Source organism: Myotis myotis, unplaced genomic scaffold, assembly GCF_014108235.1.
Source record: "Myotis myotis isolate mMyoMyo1 unplaced genomic scaffold, mMyoMyo1.p scaffold_m19_p_28, whole genome shotgun sequence".
Classification (NCBI taxonomy): domain Eukaryota; kingdom Metazoa; phylum Chordata; class Mammalia; order Chiroptera; family Vespertilionidae; genus Myotis; species Myotis myotis.
Genome location: NW_023416333.1, coordinates 1,184,786 through 1,200,967, shown reverse-complemented (window position 1 = coordinate 1,200,967; position 16,182 = coordinate 1,184,786). Strand labels below are relative to the sequence as shown.

Sequence of the window (16,182 nt, the reverse complement as noted above, 5' to 3'; positions counted from 1 at the left end):
AAAAGTATATATATATATATGTGTGTGTGTGTGTGTATATCTTTTGTCTTTCAAATATATGAATGTGGTGTTTCTAGTGTAACGAACAATTGTGCTTGGTCACATTATAGAAACTTCTGACTGGATGAAAGCATGGATGACTGAATGCTCAATTTCAAACTATAGAATGGAGCAAAAGTAGATTTATAGTTGTGTACACCTGATACAGAGTTAATTCCGGTATTGTTTATTATTGTCTTATTTCTGTAAACCTACTTTTGTCCCACCTTGCATTTTACTAGGCATGTGATCACTGAATTGTATACTAAATTAAAATCCCACTCGCTATATAGTTGCACCTTCTAAAGTGGAAATGAGCATAAAAACTAACATTTCTTCTATATCATCTAAAGGACATCACGCCATTACACAGCATGGAGTTGGTACAGGAACCCCTGACATTTCACGATGTTGCCGTGGACTTCACCTGGGAGGAGTGGCAGCTCCTGGACCCCGAGCAGAAGGACCTGTACAGGGACGTGATGTTGGAGACCTACAGCCACCTGGTGTCAGTGGGTGAGGACAGCTCCCGTGTGTCAGTCCGATGGGCCTCAGTCAGTGGCCTTTCCATTCTCAGCTTCTGAAAGCTCTGGCATGTCTGGTCTTCTGAAGTGGTAGATGAATCTTAGTTTTCTGTCTGGCACCAGAGGAATATTCTCTCTTCTCCTGAGAGAATACCTTTACTGTCTAAGTGTGAAAATTGTTTTGTCTTTATTATATTCTGTGGTCTTCACAGACCCCAAGTCCTATTCAGTGTGTCTAAGGCTTCTGTCATTCCCCATGAACAGGTTATGAGGCCAGCAAACCTGATATACTTTCCAAGTTGGATCACGGAGAAGCACCATGGACAGCGGCAGGTGAACTCCTCTGTGGGACCCGTTCAGGTGAGTGAGAACCAGCACAGGGGGGCTGTGGAAATCACGTGTTAGTCGCTCAGAGCAGAGGCTCAGAGGTGAAGGGATTTGAGGATAGGTGAGCATTGCTTCAGTGTTTGTCCTTGTCAGTGAGAGAGATATCCCTTTCTGTTTGTAGGAGTTCAGAGAAAAATAGATCCCTTTATCTCTTCTGGGATTTGATCCCTCTTTATCTGCACCAGGGGGCGGTGCGGAACAAAGGAATGCCCTGGCCAGCAGCCAGGGAAGAGAGGCCCCGGCCGGCAGCCAGAAGGCCCCAATCAGCCTTGATCGCCGGCCAGGTATAGGGACCCTATATGTTTACAAATTTCATGCACTGGGCCTCTAGTTGTGATATAATTTATGTGGAAAGATCACTTTGGCTCCTGGATGGAAAACAGATGGTCGCTGGCAGGGGAGGAACAGGAAAAGCAGGCAGAAGGCTACTGCTGTAGTCTGAAAGAGGGACTGGCTTCCATGTGTGGAAGGGGTGTTAGTCCACGTCTGGGCACATTCATAGGGGAGGACAGGCGAGATTTATCACAGAGGTAGATGCTGTGTGTGAGCGAGAGTACCAGATGAAGGGTGATGCTGAGCAGTTTTGTTCTGGTTACAGGTAAGAGTGGAGTTCTCATTTACGTTAATGGAGATGAGATGTGCAGAAGGATTTGAGTTCTTTTCTGGAGGTTGTTAGTCACAGGTGCTAGGAGCTTTCTGTTGTGTTATCACCTTACTCCTGCCATGCCCACCACACTAATGGACCCACAGCCAGTCCTGGCTGCTTCTAAAATGTAACTTGTTTTCCTCCACTTCTCTCCATCTCCACTGTGCCTTCCCACCTGTTTTCACAACCTGTAGCCGTTTTTCTGCACGTTCTTTGCCCTTTAAGTGGCTTCACCAAACTTTAGTGTAGGCCCCTGTACATGAGGACTGTGTTTGTGTGTCCCCAACCTAGGACCGTGTTGGTACACAGTAGTCAGCAGTGAGGAATGGGGAAGGAGTGAGTCTGTCCCTCTCCAATTTGGTTTCTGTGTGTCTGCTGATATCATAAATTGCCTATATTTTACAGTCTGCATGTTTATCATGACAGTAGGAAGTAGACAGATCTGTATTTCATCATGGTGAATTATGGAACCTATTTTTACACTCAACTTTAACCTTTTTCTTTCTTTATATTATTGTGTTTTCCAAAGAACATTAAACGTGGAATTTTGTAACAAATATATTTTTATTGATTTCAGAGAGGAAAGCAGAGGGAGAGAGAGATATAAACATCAATGATGAGAGAGAATCACTGATTGGCTGCCTCCAACATGCCACCTACAGGGGATTGAGCCCTCACTGGGAATCAAATCATAACCTCCAGGTTCAAAGGTCGAAGCTCAACCACTTAGCCAAGCCAGCTGGGCTGAATGTATCAGGATAATTTTTCATTACCTTTCTTCCAATTCAGATGGTGGATGAGCTCATTGTTCTGTTCTCTCCTAGAAATTTGGAAACATGATCATCTGTCAAAACACTTACAAAATGAAAGCCTAGAACAATGGCATAAACTTAACACATGTGAAAATACTGTCCATCAGAGCATAAACCATGCTCTGTTACCACAAAACCATTTGTTTAATGTACTTAAAAATAGTATAAAATCAGATTTATCTTTACTCAACCAGAGAAGAAACTATGAAATCACCTTGCCTATTGAGCTTACTGAGGTTGGAAAATCCTTTCTCCAAGCCAACAGTGAAAAATTTCAGGCTGAAGTGAAATTTCAGGAAAGCCAAAAACTCATCAGCACTAAGTCCCAACTCATCAAACCTCTGAAAAGAGAGAAGGCTCACGTAATGGGTGACGGTGGGAAAGCCTTCAAAAAGAGGATCTGTCTCACTGATCATCACATCATTCATACAGGTGAGAAGCCACGTCAGTGTAGTGAATATGGGAAAGCGTTCACAATCTTCATGCTCACTGAACAGCAGAGAACACACACAAGAGAGAAACCCTTCTTCATGTGCAGTAACTGTGGAAAAGGCTTCCTCCAGAATCGCGACCTCATTGTACATAGGCGAATTCACAGAGGGCCAAAACCATGTATATGCAACGAATGTGGAAAAGGCTTCGTGAATAAGAGCAATCTCACTGTACACAGGCGAATTCACACGGGGGAGAAGCCTTATGTATGCCACGAATGTGGAAAAGGCTTCATCCAGAAGGGCGATCTCATAGCACATCAGAGATTTCACACAGGAAAGACGCCCTTTGTGTGCAATGAGTGTGGAAAATTTTTTGCCCGGCCCTTTGGTCTCATTAAACATCAAAGAATTCACACTGGAGAGAGACCCTATTCCTGCAGCACATGTGGGCAAGCTTTTGCCTACATGCCGACCCTTGTGAGACATGAGAAAAAACACCTAAGAAGAAAACATGATAGTTCAGTCAAGGCGACATGTCCTGGCTCAGAGAGTCCCAGCTCATCACAGACCAGTGTTGTCCTTCAGGAGATAAACCTTATTAATACAGTGACTATGCAGGTGCCTACTGTGGTCCCTCAGACAGTATTAAACATGAGTGGGCCTCTAGTAAACAGGAATGTAGTCATCGTGGCCCAGCCTGTGGCCAGAGGTGCGCCCTCAGGAGGACTTGCACACGACAGCAACCTTCTGAATGCAGTGAGTGTGGTCTCACCATCAGTGATCAATTACGTGTTACTTTATGTCACAGGAAACCAATAGGAGACTTTCTGTGTGCAAAGATTTGATCAGAAAATTCCAGTTCAGATTATTGTTGAAAAGTATATCCTGAGAGAAATTGTATAAATGCTGAAACTGGGAAGTTGTGAGAGTCTCATGCTGTTAAATATATGAATTGATACTCATGCTGAGGCCACAATTTCCCTTCTCAAATCTCACTCCATCCTTGTATCCTGAAGGAGTGGTCACCATGCCTTCTTTATAGGGCAGCTGATCCAATCTCTTCCACGCCAAGTCTGGTCAAGTGATTTGCAGAAAACACAAAGGTCCCTCTATTGGCTGTCTTGTCCAGATGATGGTCTGCAGCTCCCAGATCTGCTCACTCATGGGAAGCAGCTTAAGCTGAGCCCCCGATATGAAAGAAGAGTTGGCTGTCACTTAGGAGGGAATCGAGGGTGGGTGAGTCATAGTTGCCACTGTCAACATCTCAGGATCCAGGCTGGCACTAGTGCTGCCTCAGGCCTGAGGATGCCCCTCTGCCAATATGTTGCTCTCCTGGTTGCTCCCACCTCCTTGGAGCCTCTAGCCTTGGTTGCCCTCACACCCCCTGATCTTCCATTGGTTCCCATTGGCGACTAAATTTTGCATCTTTACATAACATAAATACTGTTTCAGCCGAAACCGGTTTGGCTCAGTGAATAGAGCGTCGGCCTGCGGACTGAAGGGTCCCAGGTTCGATTCCGGTCAAGGGCATGTACCTGGGTTGCGAGCATTTCCCCAGTGGGGGATGTGCAGGAGGCAGCTGATCGATGTTTCTCTCTCATTGATGTTTCTGGCTCTCTATCTCTCTCCCTTCCTCTCTGTAAAAAATCAATAAAATATATTAAAAAAAAAAACAACAAAAAAACTGTTTCAAGGGTGACCTAAACTAACGGTTGCCGACCCTGCCTAAACTACATTGCAGGTGCTCAGTAGCCATATCTGTGTGACAGCACAATGAACAAAACTTTGTAGCTAACAGTATGGCTACTCAGAGAAATCTGTCTTAATTTGCATTATGCCAGAGAGTTATACTAGAGAGCACTGCTTGAAATGATTCTATATTTCCCAGCACAGAAAAGTAAAAAGTAGTTGTATGTTGATTTGGAAAGTGACTGGTTGTATTAAAATTATTAATCAGATTTTTGTCACAGGGATGAGCTATTGGAAGGCGATTGTAAAGAACTGTAAAAAAACACGTGTCTCTCCCAGGCTGGGTGGCTCAGTGGTTGAGCATCAACCTATGAACCAGGAGGTCACAATTTGATTCCTGGTTCAGTTTGCAGGCTTGATCTCCAGTGGGGGCATGCAGGAGGCAGCAGATCATTGATGTTTCTATCTGTATGATTCTCACTCATCATTGATGTTTCTCTCTCCCTATCCCTTCCTCTCTGGAATAAATAAAAATAAAGAACAGTTGTCTCCCTACAAATTATATCTTCAGGGAAAGGGAGAGAAGGATGGAAACATCACTGATGAGAGAGAATAATTGATCGCTGCCCCCTGCAGGCCTCCCACCTCAGTCCAGGCATATGCCATAACTGGGTTCAAGGTCTGTGCTCAACCACTAAGCCACATAGGCTGGCTGGGCAGTCCCAGACAGTCATGTGTCATTAGAAACTTTTAATTGAATATAAACTGGGCAGAGCAGGAAAGAAAAAGGTGTTCACAATAAATAGAGTAAAGAGGGTGACAGGAATCTTAGTCTCTAAGAATAGAGAATGTGGGAGATGGAATGTGAGATCCTTAAGAGATATTGTCAAGCAAAGCTTTTGCAATCATTCTTTTTTTTAAAAAATATATATTTTATTGATTTTTTTACAGAGAGGAAGGGAGAGGGATAGAGAGTTAGAAACATCGATCTGCTGCCTCCTACACACACCCCCACTGGGGATGTGCCCACAACCAAGGCACATGCCTCTGACCGGAATCGAACCTGGGACCCTTCAGTCCGCAGGCCGACGCTCTATCCACTGAGTCAAACCGGTCAGGGCTGCAATCATTCTTTTTGTTTTGTTTTGTTTTTTTTAAATATATTTTATTGATTTTTTTTTCAGAGAGGAAGGGAGAGGGATAGAGAGTTAGAAACATCAGTGAGAGAGAAACATCGATCAGCTGCCTCCTGCACACCTCCTACTGGGGATGTGCCCACAACCAAGGTACATGCCCTTGACTGGAATCGAACCTGGGACCTCTCAGTCCCCAGGCCGACACTCTATCCACCGAGCCAAACCAGTCAGGGCCTGCAATCATTCTTAGAGCTGCTACCATTTCAAAGCTTCCAGCTCCACTGTTTCCTGCTGAATTGAGATGTGCTTTCTCTTCCTTTTCCCTCTCTCTTGGGAGAGGGACTCTGGTTCTCTCGCTCTCCAGAGCACTTTCCCTTAATCTCCTAACTGTCCCATACTTTTCCACCTATCCAAGTCATAAAGTCATAAACAGTTTGGCTTTTGGGGAAAAAAAAATGGAAATTCGCTCTGACATGTGGTGGCTCTTTCAGGATTCAATCTCAAATGCTGGGTTTGGGGTAATTTTACTCCTTCAGGTATATTTTCAGGCACCAAACATTGTGCCAGGCACTGTAGTACCCACTGAAGTGACATCAGTGAGCAAAGCAGGCAAAGGAACAGCCTTTATGGACCTTACAATGGAGGGAGACAGTAAATGGATTGTGCAATCTCAGCAGGTGATAAGTCCTATGAGGAAGAAGAATGCACAGTAATAGATAGTGATTTACAATAATGTATAGTTGTAATGGGTGGTGGGGAGAGGGGTATTCTTCCCCTGGCCTGTTAGGCTTTTCTGGATATATTTTGAACCACGACTGAGGGACTAAGGGGAGTCACCCATCATAATGTTTGTATCAAGAGAACATTCCAGGGCAGTTTTTTTCTTTAATATTTAATTTTTTAAAATTTCTAATTACAGTTGACATACAGCATTATATTAGTTTCAGGTGTACAACATAGTGATTAGGCACGTGAATAACTTACAGAATGATCCCCAGTAAATCCAGCACAGGGCTACTTCTAATGATTGACAGGCTTCCTGCCTCAGAAACTTAAATGAGTGCACATTTCCCAGGTACATCTCACACCCCCTAAACCAGAAACTCCAGTACTGATCTGGGATCCAAGACTATTGATTTTTTTTAATATAAAAATTCTAATTAACTGGGGGGGGAAAAGCAAAAATTTAATAGAAGGATTTTCTATATTCTTTTGTTAGGGAAGGCCTTTCTAAGTGTGACGCAAAACCAGAAACATTACACAAAATGTAACTTCTGTGTAGTAAAAGATGGTTTAATAGAAGTTAAAGAGAAATTGCATATGCTTATAGATGGATCAAAAAAGTTTTGAGAAATACACTCTAAAGTGTTAATTGCTAAATTTCCTAGAGGTTAGATAACAGGTAACCTCTCTTATGTACTGTTTAATTTTTAAGAAGCATGTATAACTTATAATCAGCAAAAATAAAGGTGTTTTTTTTTTCATTTTGGCAAGAATAATAGAGAAGGATAAATTGTATTCTGTTTGACTAGACAAGAAGGGTTTTAAAAACATGGGGAGAAATTTTTTTGAGAAGTTTCAAATAAGTTTGGGTACCTAAAAACGTAACTTTTATTTGTACAGTGTGTAGCAACTTAAAGCATAACTATGTAGTATTTATACTTTAAAATTTATAGAATTTGGAAAGTGTGAAATGATATTAAATGTTGTGAGTAAACATTATGTTTTTTTCTCTCTTTTTTTAAAAATAATTACAAATCCCCTGGTCCAAATTTATTATGTATTTCTGAAGGCTTTAACTGAAAAAATACATACATACTCTCACATAAGTGTTTCTCTTCCTCTTTCCCTCTCTCTTACACTCTCCCTAAGAAAATCAACAGAAAAATATCCTTGGGTGAGGATTAACAAAAAAATGATAATAATTATACAACGTTCTCATGGAACAAACTGGGCCTTTGTTGTGATAAAACAACTTCAGCTACTTGGCTTGAGGAGTTTGACTTCCCAGGTGGTGCTCAACCTGGGGACTATGGCGTTTTAACAATGGCCTCATGCACACCTCAGTCTGACATTCCTTGCCCTAAATCATGGATTACAGCCCAATCACCACCCTTACAGTAGACCTCGTAATGGGATGGATTCCCGTTTGCCCTTGCCGTTGATTCCAGACTTTTACTGCCCTCACTTTAGTGGCCTATTTGAGTCCTCCCCTCACGCCGCCCACACCCCCCACCCCCACCCCCTGTGACAATTTACTAGTAGCCTTCTCCCAGAGTTCCTCTTTTACAGTTGGTGATGCCCAGCCTCATACTGTACTAGCTTCTGAAATTCTGTTATTTTTTAAATATATTTTTATTGATTTCAGGGAGGAAGTGAGAGGGAGAGTCATTGATTGGCTGCCTCCTGCACACCCTCCACTGGGGATCAAGCCCGCAACCTGGGCATGTGCCCTGACTGGGAATCGAACCCATGACCTCTTGGTTCATAGACTGATGCTCAACCACTGAGCCATGCCAGCCAGGACAAATTCTTTCTGTTCTTAAAAAACTATTTTCTGGCTCTGACTGGTTTGGCTCAGTGGATAGAGCGTAGGCCTGTGGACTGAAAGGTCCCAGGTTCGATTCCAGTCATGGGCACGTACCTTGGTTGCGGGCACATCCCCAGTGGGAGTATGCGGGAGGCAGCTGATCGATGATGTTTCTCTCTATCCCTCTCCCTTCCTCTCTGTAAAAAAATCAATAAAATATTTAAAAAAACACCAAAATATTTTCTGGCTAGAGCTATCTCTGAGTGTCCCTTGAACAGGTGTGTAATGCTGTCCCTTTCTAGGAGCGCCTCCTGTGCTGCTCTGCTGCCACCTAGAATCCTAATTGATTCTTTGGAAAGGTTTTTTGTGTTTAATTCTATGTAAAGAGGAGAATACACTTCTCTGCCCAGCCCGCTGAAAGCAACTGAGCTCACACCATGTTGGCATCACGAAGCTCTCAAAATGTACCCGTTTTTTAAGAGTCCAAGTGCCCGTAAAGAAGATCATTTCAGCCCTAACCGGTTTGGCTCAGTGGATAGAGCATCGGCCTGCGGACTGAAAGGTCCCAGGTTCAATTCCAGTCAAGGGCATGTACCTTGGTTGCGGGCACATCCCCATTAGGGGGGTGTGCAGGAGGGAGCTGATTGATGTCTCTTTCTCATCGATGTTTCTAACTCTATCCCTCTCCCTCTCTGTAAAAAAATCAATAAAAATATATTTAAAAAAAAAAAGATCATTTCAGCAGCTTCTCACCTGTCCTCCATCCCTGGCTAGTAGTTGCCTCAAAGTCGCAGCTGTAACATCTGTACGGTGAGCAGGTGTCCCGACATGGCGGCCCCCGTGGGCCATCACTGGGTGGGCGCGGACATACTGCCACTGAAAAGGGTTTGCTGCCTTTCTTCAAAAGCCGGAGATCCTCCTCGGCCACCGTAGAGGGAGCCGTAATAGTGCAGAAGCTGAAGCGTTTTTAAGCGTTTTTGCGAAAACCCCACAGTGTGTGCTGTCCTGGTGGGTTTGAGGAAAAACTCGGGTGAGTGTGTGCCTTTGTCCTCGGAAGTGTTTGCGTCACAGTTGGAGTTTGGTTTCTCACAGGTGACGTGTGTGCATGGAATCATCACGGGGTCGGAGGGGGAGGGTAGGAGCACCCGGGACGAGGTTGCTAAGGGGACCCGTGTAGGAACGGGAACTGAGGTGTTTGAAGGGAAGCAGAGGCATCTGTCTGTGGTCGGGGTGCCCGCGGGGTCGGTGCCCAGGTGAAGAGTCTGTAGAGATAACGCCCTTGTCCTGACTGTCACCTATGGGGTGCGGCAGGTCACCCTGCTTGCAAGAAGTGCAGGAGGCATTTAGGGAGATGGCGGTGTCAGGTTCAGGTTGGGGTTTGATAGGCGGGTCAGGGATGTTGAGGTCAGCGAGGGGGGTCCGTACACGGATTTGGTTAAGAAGGAAGAGTGGGGAGGAGGGGAAGCGGCGCGTAAGATGGAAGATGACGAAGGAGGTCTCGGAGAGCTGGGAGGCGGCGGCAGAAGGCGGGCAGGAAATGCAAATCTCCCAAAGTGCCCATTGTGATGCAGGACCAGAGCCTGCCCACCATCCCCTTCTCTCCCCCGCCCGCCCCCCCCCCCCCCCCACACACACACATCCGCATCCTCAAGAGGCCCAACCAGCAACGGTGAGGTCAGCAGCCCCCACTCTGCCAGCTGGCCAGCCCTTCCCGTCTCGTCCCGGGCACAGCGGGAGGCAGAGCAGGTCCTGCGCAGCGCTGGCCCGAGGAGGAACCAGAGAAACCCATCCTCAGGGGGCCAGCCAGGCCCTCCCAACCCGAAGACCGCAGGCAGCCCAATCATGTGATCAGAGAGTTTTGGGTCCTGATGGGTCAGAAGGCTTCAAACAGCGCAGGTAAATGCGGGCAAGAAAGAATGATGCCACCTCTACCCCGTCACTACCTCCTGGGTTCGCCCGCTTGGGGGCGCACTGCCATGGCGAACAACTGGACTTGAGCAGAGGGAAGCACCTGATTCACTTGGACGGTGCTCCCCTTTGCTCCTCCCAATGTGAGCTTGAACCCCATGTACTGTGATCTCCCCCTTCCCACTGTGATTGGCAGGTCTACAAGGGCTGTCCCAAGTCAATGGAAAGGCAAAGGATGGGGGTTAGGGGGTTTAAGAGTAGAGAGCCAAAAAAAAGAGTAGAGAGTCAGACAGTGCCTCTTGGCCACTTGGGGTAAAGCCAGTGCCAGCAGTAACAGTTTATCATGCTCATTAATTTAGGATTTCAAAACAAATGAGAACTCCCATCCACCCACCCCCAAGTGCATGTCTTTGTCACTTAAAAGCAAGTTCCAATTCAAAAAAAAAAGAAGAAGAATGTGGGATCAGTGTCTCTTCTCTGGTCCCCCGGAGCTTGTAACGGTGAAGTTCTGATGTTTGTTTAATTAAGGTTAAGACCTTGGCTGCTGTTGGGACCAAAGGCCTTGGGGCCCAGAGTACTATTCCCAGTCCTTCTGTTTTTTTATTTTTTTATTATTTTTTTAAAATATATTTTATTGATTTTTTACAGAGAGGAAGGGAGAGGAACAGAGAGCTAGAAACATCGATGAGAAACATCGATCAGCCGCCTCCTGCACACCCCCCACCGGGGAGGTGCCCGCAACCAAGGTACATGCCCCTGACCGGAATCGAACCCAGGACCCTTCAGTCCGCAGGCCAACACTCTATCCACTGAGCCAAACCGATTAGGGCCCTTCTGTTTTTTTAACCTTTAGTCCATTAGTTGACTAACTAGAGACCCAGGGACTAAACCAGCAACACCCAGCCCGTTTGTCATGTATCCTTTGTGGAACCTTTTGTCCTGCCAAGGCAGAATGGGTCATTGTGACACAGACATTTGGGTCTGCAAATTGGAAAATATTCATCTGTCTCTTTCAGCAAATATTTGCCAACCCCTACATTCACCTCTTTTTTAAGAAATATATTTTATTGAGTTTTTTTACAGGGGGGAAGGGAGAGAGAGAGTTAGAAACATTGATCAGCTGCCTCCTGCACACCCCCTACTGGGGATGTGCCCGCAACTAAGGTACATGCCCTTGACCAGAATTGAACTGGGGACCCTTCAGTCCTCAGGCCTATGCTCTATCCACTGAGCCAAACCAGTTAGGGCAGTGGTCAGCAAACTCATTAGTCCACAGAGCCAAATATCATCAGTACAACGATTGAAATTTCTTTTGAGAGCCAAATTTTTTAAACTTAAACTATATAGGTAGGTACATTGTTATTAACTTAATTAGGGTACTCCTAAGGCTTAGGAAGAGCCACACTCAAGGGGCCAAAAAGCCGCATGTGGCTCGCCAGCCGCAGTTTGCCGACCACGGGTTAGGGCAGTGATGGCGAACCTATGACCCGCGTGTCAGAGGTGAAACGTGAACTCATTTTTTTGGTTGATTTTTCTTTGTTAAATGGCATTTAAATATATAAAATGAATATCAAAAATATAAATCTTTGTCTTACTATGGTTGCAAATAAAAAAAAAATTTCTATATGTGACACGGCACCAGAGTTAAGTTAGGATTTTTCAAAATGCTGACACGCCGAGCTCAAAAGGTTCGCCATCACTGGGTTAGGGCATCACCTCTTAACTCATTGTATGCCATAAGCATCTATAGATGCCAGTGGCAGACCTTCCCCACACCTCCTCCTCCTCCCCGCCCCTCTTGCATCTATAATCACAAACCTCGCATATCAACTCTGATTGCCAAATTTTAAAATCAGACTGTTAGTGACATCTCTGGGTTTGTAAAGAAAATTATGGTAACTTAAATTCGTAAATATTCCAGCATATATGGAAGAAATTCCAGTATTGATATATAGGGCTGCCACTCAGATGCTCGAGAAACTGTGGCACTTGAGATTTGTTTGTGTTATCATGAATTTCACGCCTAAAATGGTAAACATGGTGTACATTCTTCATTATTTTTTAATGTAATTATTTTCTAAGATAATTATTTTTGCCAATAATTATTTTTAATAATTTTGAAAAATAATTATTCATTATTTTTTAAAATAATTAACAATGGCCCTAACCAGTTTGGCTCAGTGAATAGAGCATCGACCTGCAGACTGAAGGTCCCGGGTTCGATTCCGGTCAAGGGCATGTACTTCGTTGCAGGCTCGATCTCCAGTGGGGGGTGTGCAGGAGGCAGCTGATTGATGATTCTCTCATCAATGTTTCTAACTCTCTATCCTCTCCCTTCCTCTCTGTAAAAATCAATAAAGTGTATTTTAAAAATAATTAAAAATGTTTTTTTGGAAGAATTAAAAAAAATGTTTTCCCTAAGTGGCAGGCATGACCAACTTTAAAATCATTTTTCGTGAGAATTTTCAACTGAAAATATTCAAGAACACCCGAATTCTGAGGAATATATTTATTTGTATAACATTCATTGCAAATTGATTTTTTTAGTTAAATTCAAAATATCCTGGCATGTGGGTATGGTTTCCATTTTGGACGCGTGGCAGTTAATGGGTGAATATACTCAAGGACACTTGGTTATTTGCCTGATATGCATTAGTGCATTCTTCTTTCCTAACAAAAACTCCTTTATATTTTAGATTCCATCCCTGCGATAAGGTGACCCATATGCCAGTGTATTAGTAAGTCCAGGTCCATCTTAGTCAAATGTGGTGGTTCCAGTTCCCATCATTAGTGATTGAATTACCTTGAAATGAGCTTAAGTACATAGTGCAGTTCTAGCCAGCTATATATGTGAAAACCTGTTAGTCGTTTCTCGGAGACAATTTTCTGTTTTACCCAATTCCGTGAGTATGAAGGGGAGCATTTCCCACCCTAAAAACATGCCTCTATGGGGTATTCGTTATTTTAAGCTGGTTGACTTGAAGAAACTGCAGCCCTGAGAGAAGCTCTGAAAACCTAGTAGAAGTTACCCCTTAAAAAGGCCATTTATATTTGTCAGAGCAATTTCATCTGTAAGGGTGTCTCCCTCACTATACCAAACCCCCCTAAAGGATCAGTGGAGGAAGCAGGACTTATATCTGCACCACCGCCGTAAGCTTCTTTACTGTGCTTTTCCCAGTAACCTCCCCTAATTGACTCTTCACCCCCCAACATATTTTTTTAATAGTTACGATGTTCTCAGCATTAAAAAAAATATATATGTTTATTGATTTTGGAGAGGAAGGCAGAGGGAGAGAGACATAGAAACATCAATGATGAGAGAGAATCATTGATAGGCTGCCTCCTGCTCGCTCCATACTGGGGATTAAGCCTGCAACCCAGGTATATGCCTTGATTGAAATCGACCCCTGGAATCCTTCAGTCCATAGGCCTACACTCTACCCACTGAGCCAAACCAGCTAGGGCTCCCCTCAACATTTTTTGACTTTAGGTAACAGTGGTTTGTTTTTCAGGTGATAATGTTTGTCATTTTGGCCAAAATTCTATTTTTCTGAGTTGCTTCCATGTATATAGGAGGTATACATGTCATTAACCTTTTTGATTGTTTTTCCCTTATTAATCTCTGTGATATGAGTTTAATTATTAGATCAGCAAAATAACCTAGAATAGAAGGAACAATTATTCTGCCCTTGCAATGGCCTTTCCCTCATCTTCTTTCACAATGCACCACTTAAATTCCACAGGATAAAGGAATTCCTCCACCACTTTAAAATATAGGCTTAAAAATCAAAAAAAAAAAGAAAAAAAAAAAAGGAAAATAAAATATAGGCTTTATGGACCTGAAGAGTGAATACTTCTAGGAGACCAAATGAAGGGAGGGACATGAGGGGCATTGTGTGAACAGGAGGACGTTGGCACTGGGTCTCAGACCAAATTTGTCACTCATTGAATTTTCTCCTTAATGCACAGGTTCTGACTCATCAGAAGCAATAGAATCATATGAAACAGGAGGAATTTGAAGAATCGGGAGAAGTTGAAGAATTGGGTATCAGAAATTTAAAGCAAACCCAAACATACCAAGTCAGAGCCTCCCCATTGTCAGCTCTTAAAAAAAATAACATTTTTTTATTGATTTCAGAGAAGAAGGGAGGAGAGTTAGAAACATCAATGATGAGAGAGAACCACTGATCGACTGCCTACTGCACACACCCTACTGGGGATGGAGCCCGTAACCCAGTCATGTGCCCTTGTACAGAATCAAACCTGGGACTCTGCAGTCCCCAGGCCAATGCTCTATCCACTGAGCCAAACTGGCTAGGGTGCCAGCTCTTTTCAGAGAACAGAAGAAAATACTCCAAGCTCAGTTGACTTTGGGTTTGTTTTAACCTTTCTATCTTCATGAATGGATGTCTAGAGGCCTATAAAAACCACATTGTTAGTCTGAGAAGTATACTTATATCTAGGGTGTCGGAAAAAATTGTATACACACTTTAAGACTGATAGCTCAATTGATGTTTCTTTCAGATTTAGCCTACTGGAATTAATAATCATTGAAAGTGTGTATACATTTTTTGGGGACACCCTGTATTGTGTCTCAAATACATGAATGTGGTATTTCTAGGAAACAAGAACATTGAACTTCTTCATATTTCAGAAACTCCTAATTGGATGAACACATGGATGATTGAATGCTCAATTATAAGATGCAAAGTGGGCCAAGAGTAGCTTTACAGTTGTATGTGAAACAGAGTTGATTGCTGTATTGTTTATTAATTGTTGTATTATTTTCCATAGGAACAACTGTAAAACTACTTTTGTCCACCATAGGCATGTGATTATTCAACTGTATACTAAATTAAAACCCCACTCGCTATATGTGTAGTCTATAAAGTGAAAATGAGCATAAAAACTAACATTTCTTCCATATCATCTAAAGGACATCACACCATTACACAGCATGGAGTTGTTACAGGAATCCCTGACATTTCACGATGTGGCCGTGGACTTCACCTGGGAGGAGTGGCAGCTCCTGGACCCTGAGCAGAAGGACCTGTACAGGGACGTGATGTTGGAGACCTACAGCCACCTGGTGTCAGTGGGTGAGGACAGCTCCCGTGTGTCAGTCTGATGGGCCTCAGTCAGTGGCCTTTCCATTCTCAGCTTCTGAAAGCTCTGGCATGTCTGGTCTTCTGAAGTGGTAGATGAATCTTAGTTTTCTGTTTGGCCCCAGAGAGGAATATTCTCCCTTCTCCTGAGAAAATAGCCTTTACTATCGAAATGTGAAAATTGTTTAGTCTTTAAATACTATATTCTATGATCTTCACAGAACCCAAGTCCTATTCAGTGTGTCTAAGGCTTCCATCATTCCCCGTGAACAGGTTGTGAGGCCAGCAAACCAGACGAACTTTCCAAGTTGGATCACAGGGAAGCACCATGGACAGTGGCAAGTGAACTCCTCTGTGGAACCCGTTCAGGTGAGTGAGAACCAGCACAGGGGGGCTGTGGAAATCACATTCTATCTAGTCGCTCAGAGAAGGGGCTCAGAGGTGAAGGGATTTGAGGATAGGTGAGCAGTGCCTCAGTGTATGTCCTTCCCAGTGAGAGAGAGACCCCTTTCTGTTTGTAGGAGTTTAGAGAAAAATAGATCCCTTACTCTCTTCTGGGATTTGATCCCTCTTTATCTGCACCTTGAGTTTTGGTTGTATGGTTTTTATTTTTTTTTAATATTTTGTTTTGTTTTGTTTTTAGAGAGAGAGGAAGGGAGAGGAATACAGAGATAGAATCACTTTGTAGAGAGAGAATTATTGATCGGCTGCTCTCTGCACGCCCCATACTAGCTATTGAGCCTGCAACCCAGGCATGTGCCCTGACCAGGAATCGAGCTGTGACCTGGTTCACAGGTTGTCGCTCAACCACTGAGCCATGCCACCCGGACATGGGTTGGTTTTTTTTTCAGGATACTCAAATCTTTCCCTTCTGCATACTCTTCCACCTCCCCTGCTATGAGACTGCACTGGCCAAGGCCGCCCTTCAGTGACAAAATTCTCTCTGTCTTCTGAGCACTGCTGCTTTCTGCC

At 43.8% G+C, this 16,182-nt stretch overlaps 1 protein-coding gene across 7 annotated transcripts in view; it reads left to right on the top strand.

Annotated features, from left to right (window-relative positions):
- The window catches only part of ZNF350 (zinc finger protein 350), a 52,047-nt gene that overhangs the window by 2,630 nt on the left and 33,235 nt on the right, over positions 1-16,182 (top strand). For 2 of the 7 annotated variants that reach the window (XM_036296100.1, XM_036296101.1), the window contains 2 exons: positions 15,042-15,204; positions 15,484-15,579. The exons of 2 other annotated variants lie outside the window; for them this stretch is intronic. In XM_036296100.1, the coding sequence (XP_036151993.1) occupies positions 15,042-15,204; positions 15,484-15,579 (259 nt within the window). Of the gene's footprint in view, positions 1-392; positions 556-827; positions 932-2,420; positions 4,008-14,363; positions 14,480-15,041; positions 15,205-15,483; positions 15,580-16,182 lie in introns of those variants that run through there. 3 more of the 7 variants (XM_036296103.1, XM_036296102.1, XM_036296107.1) reach the window with 3 other exon arrangements.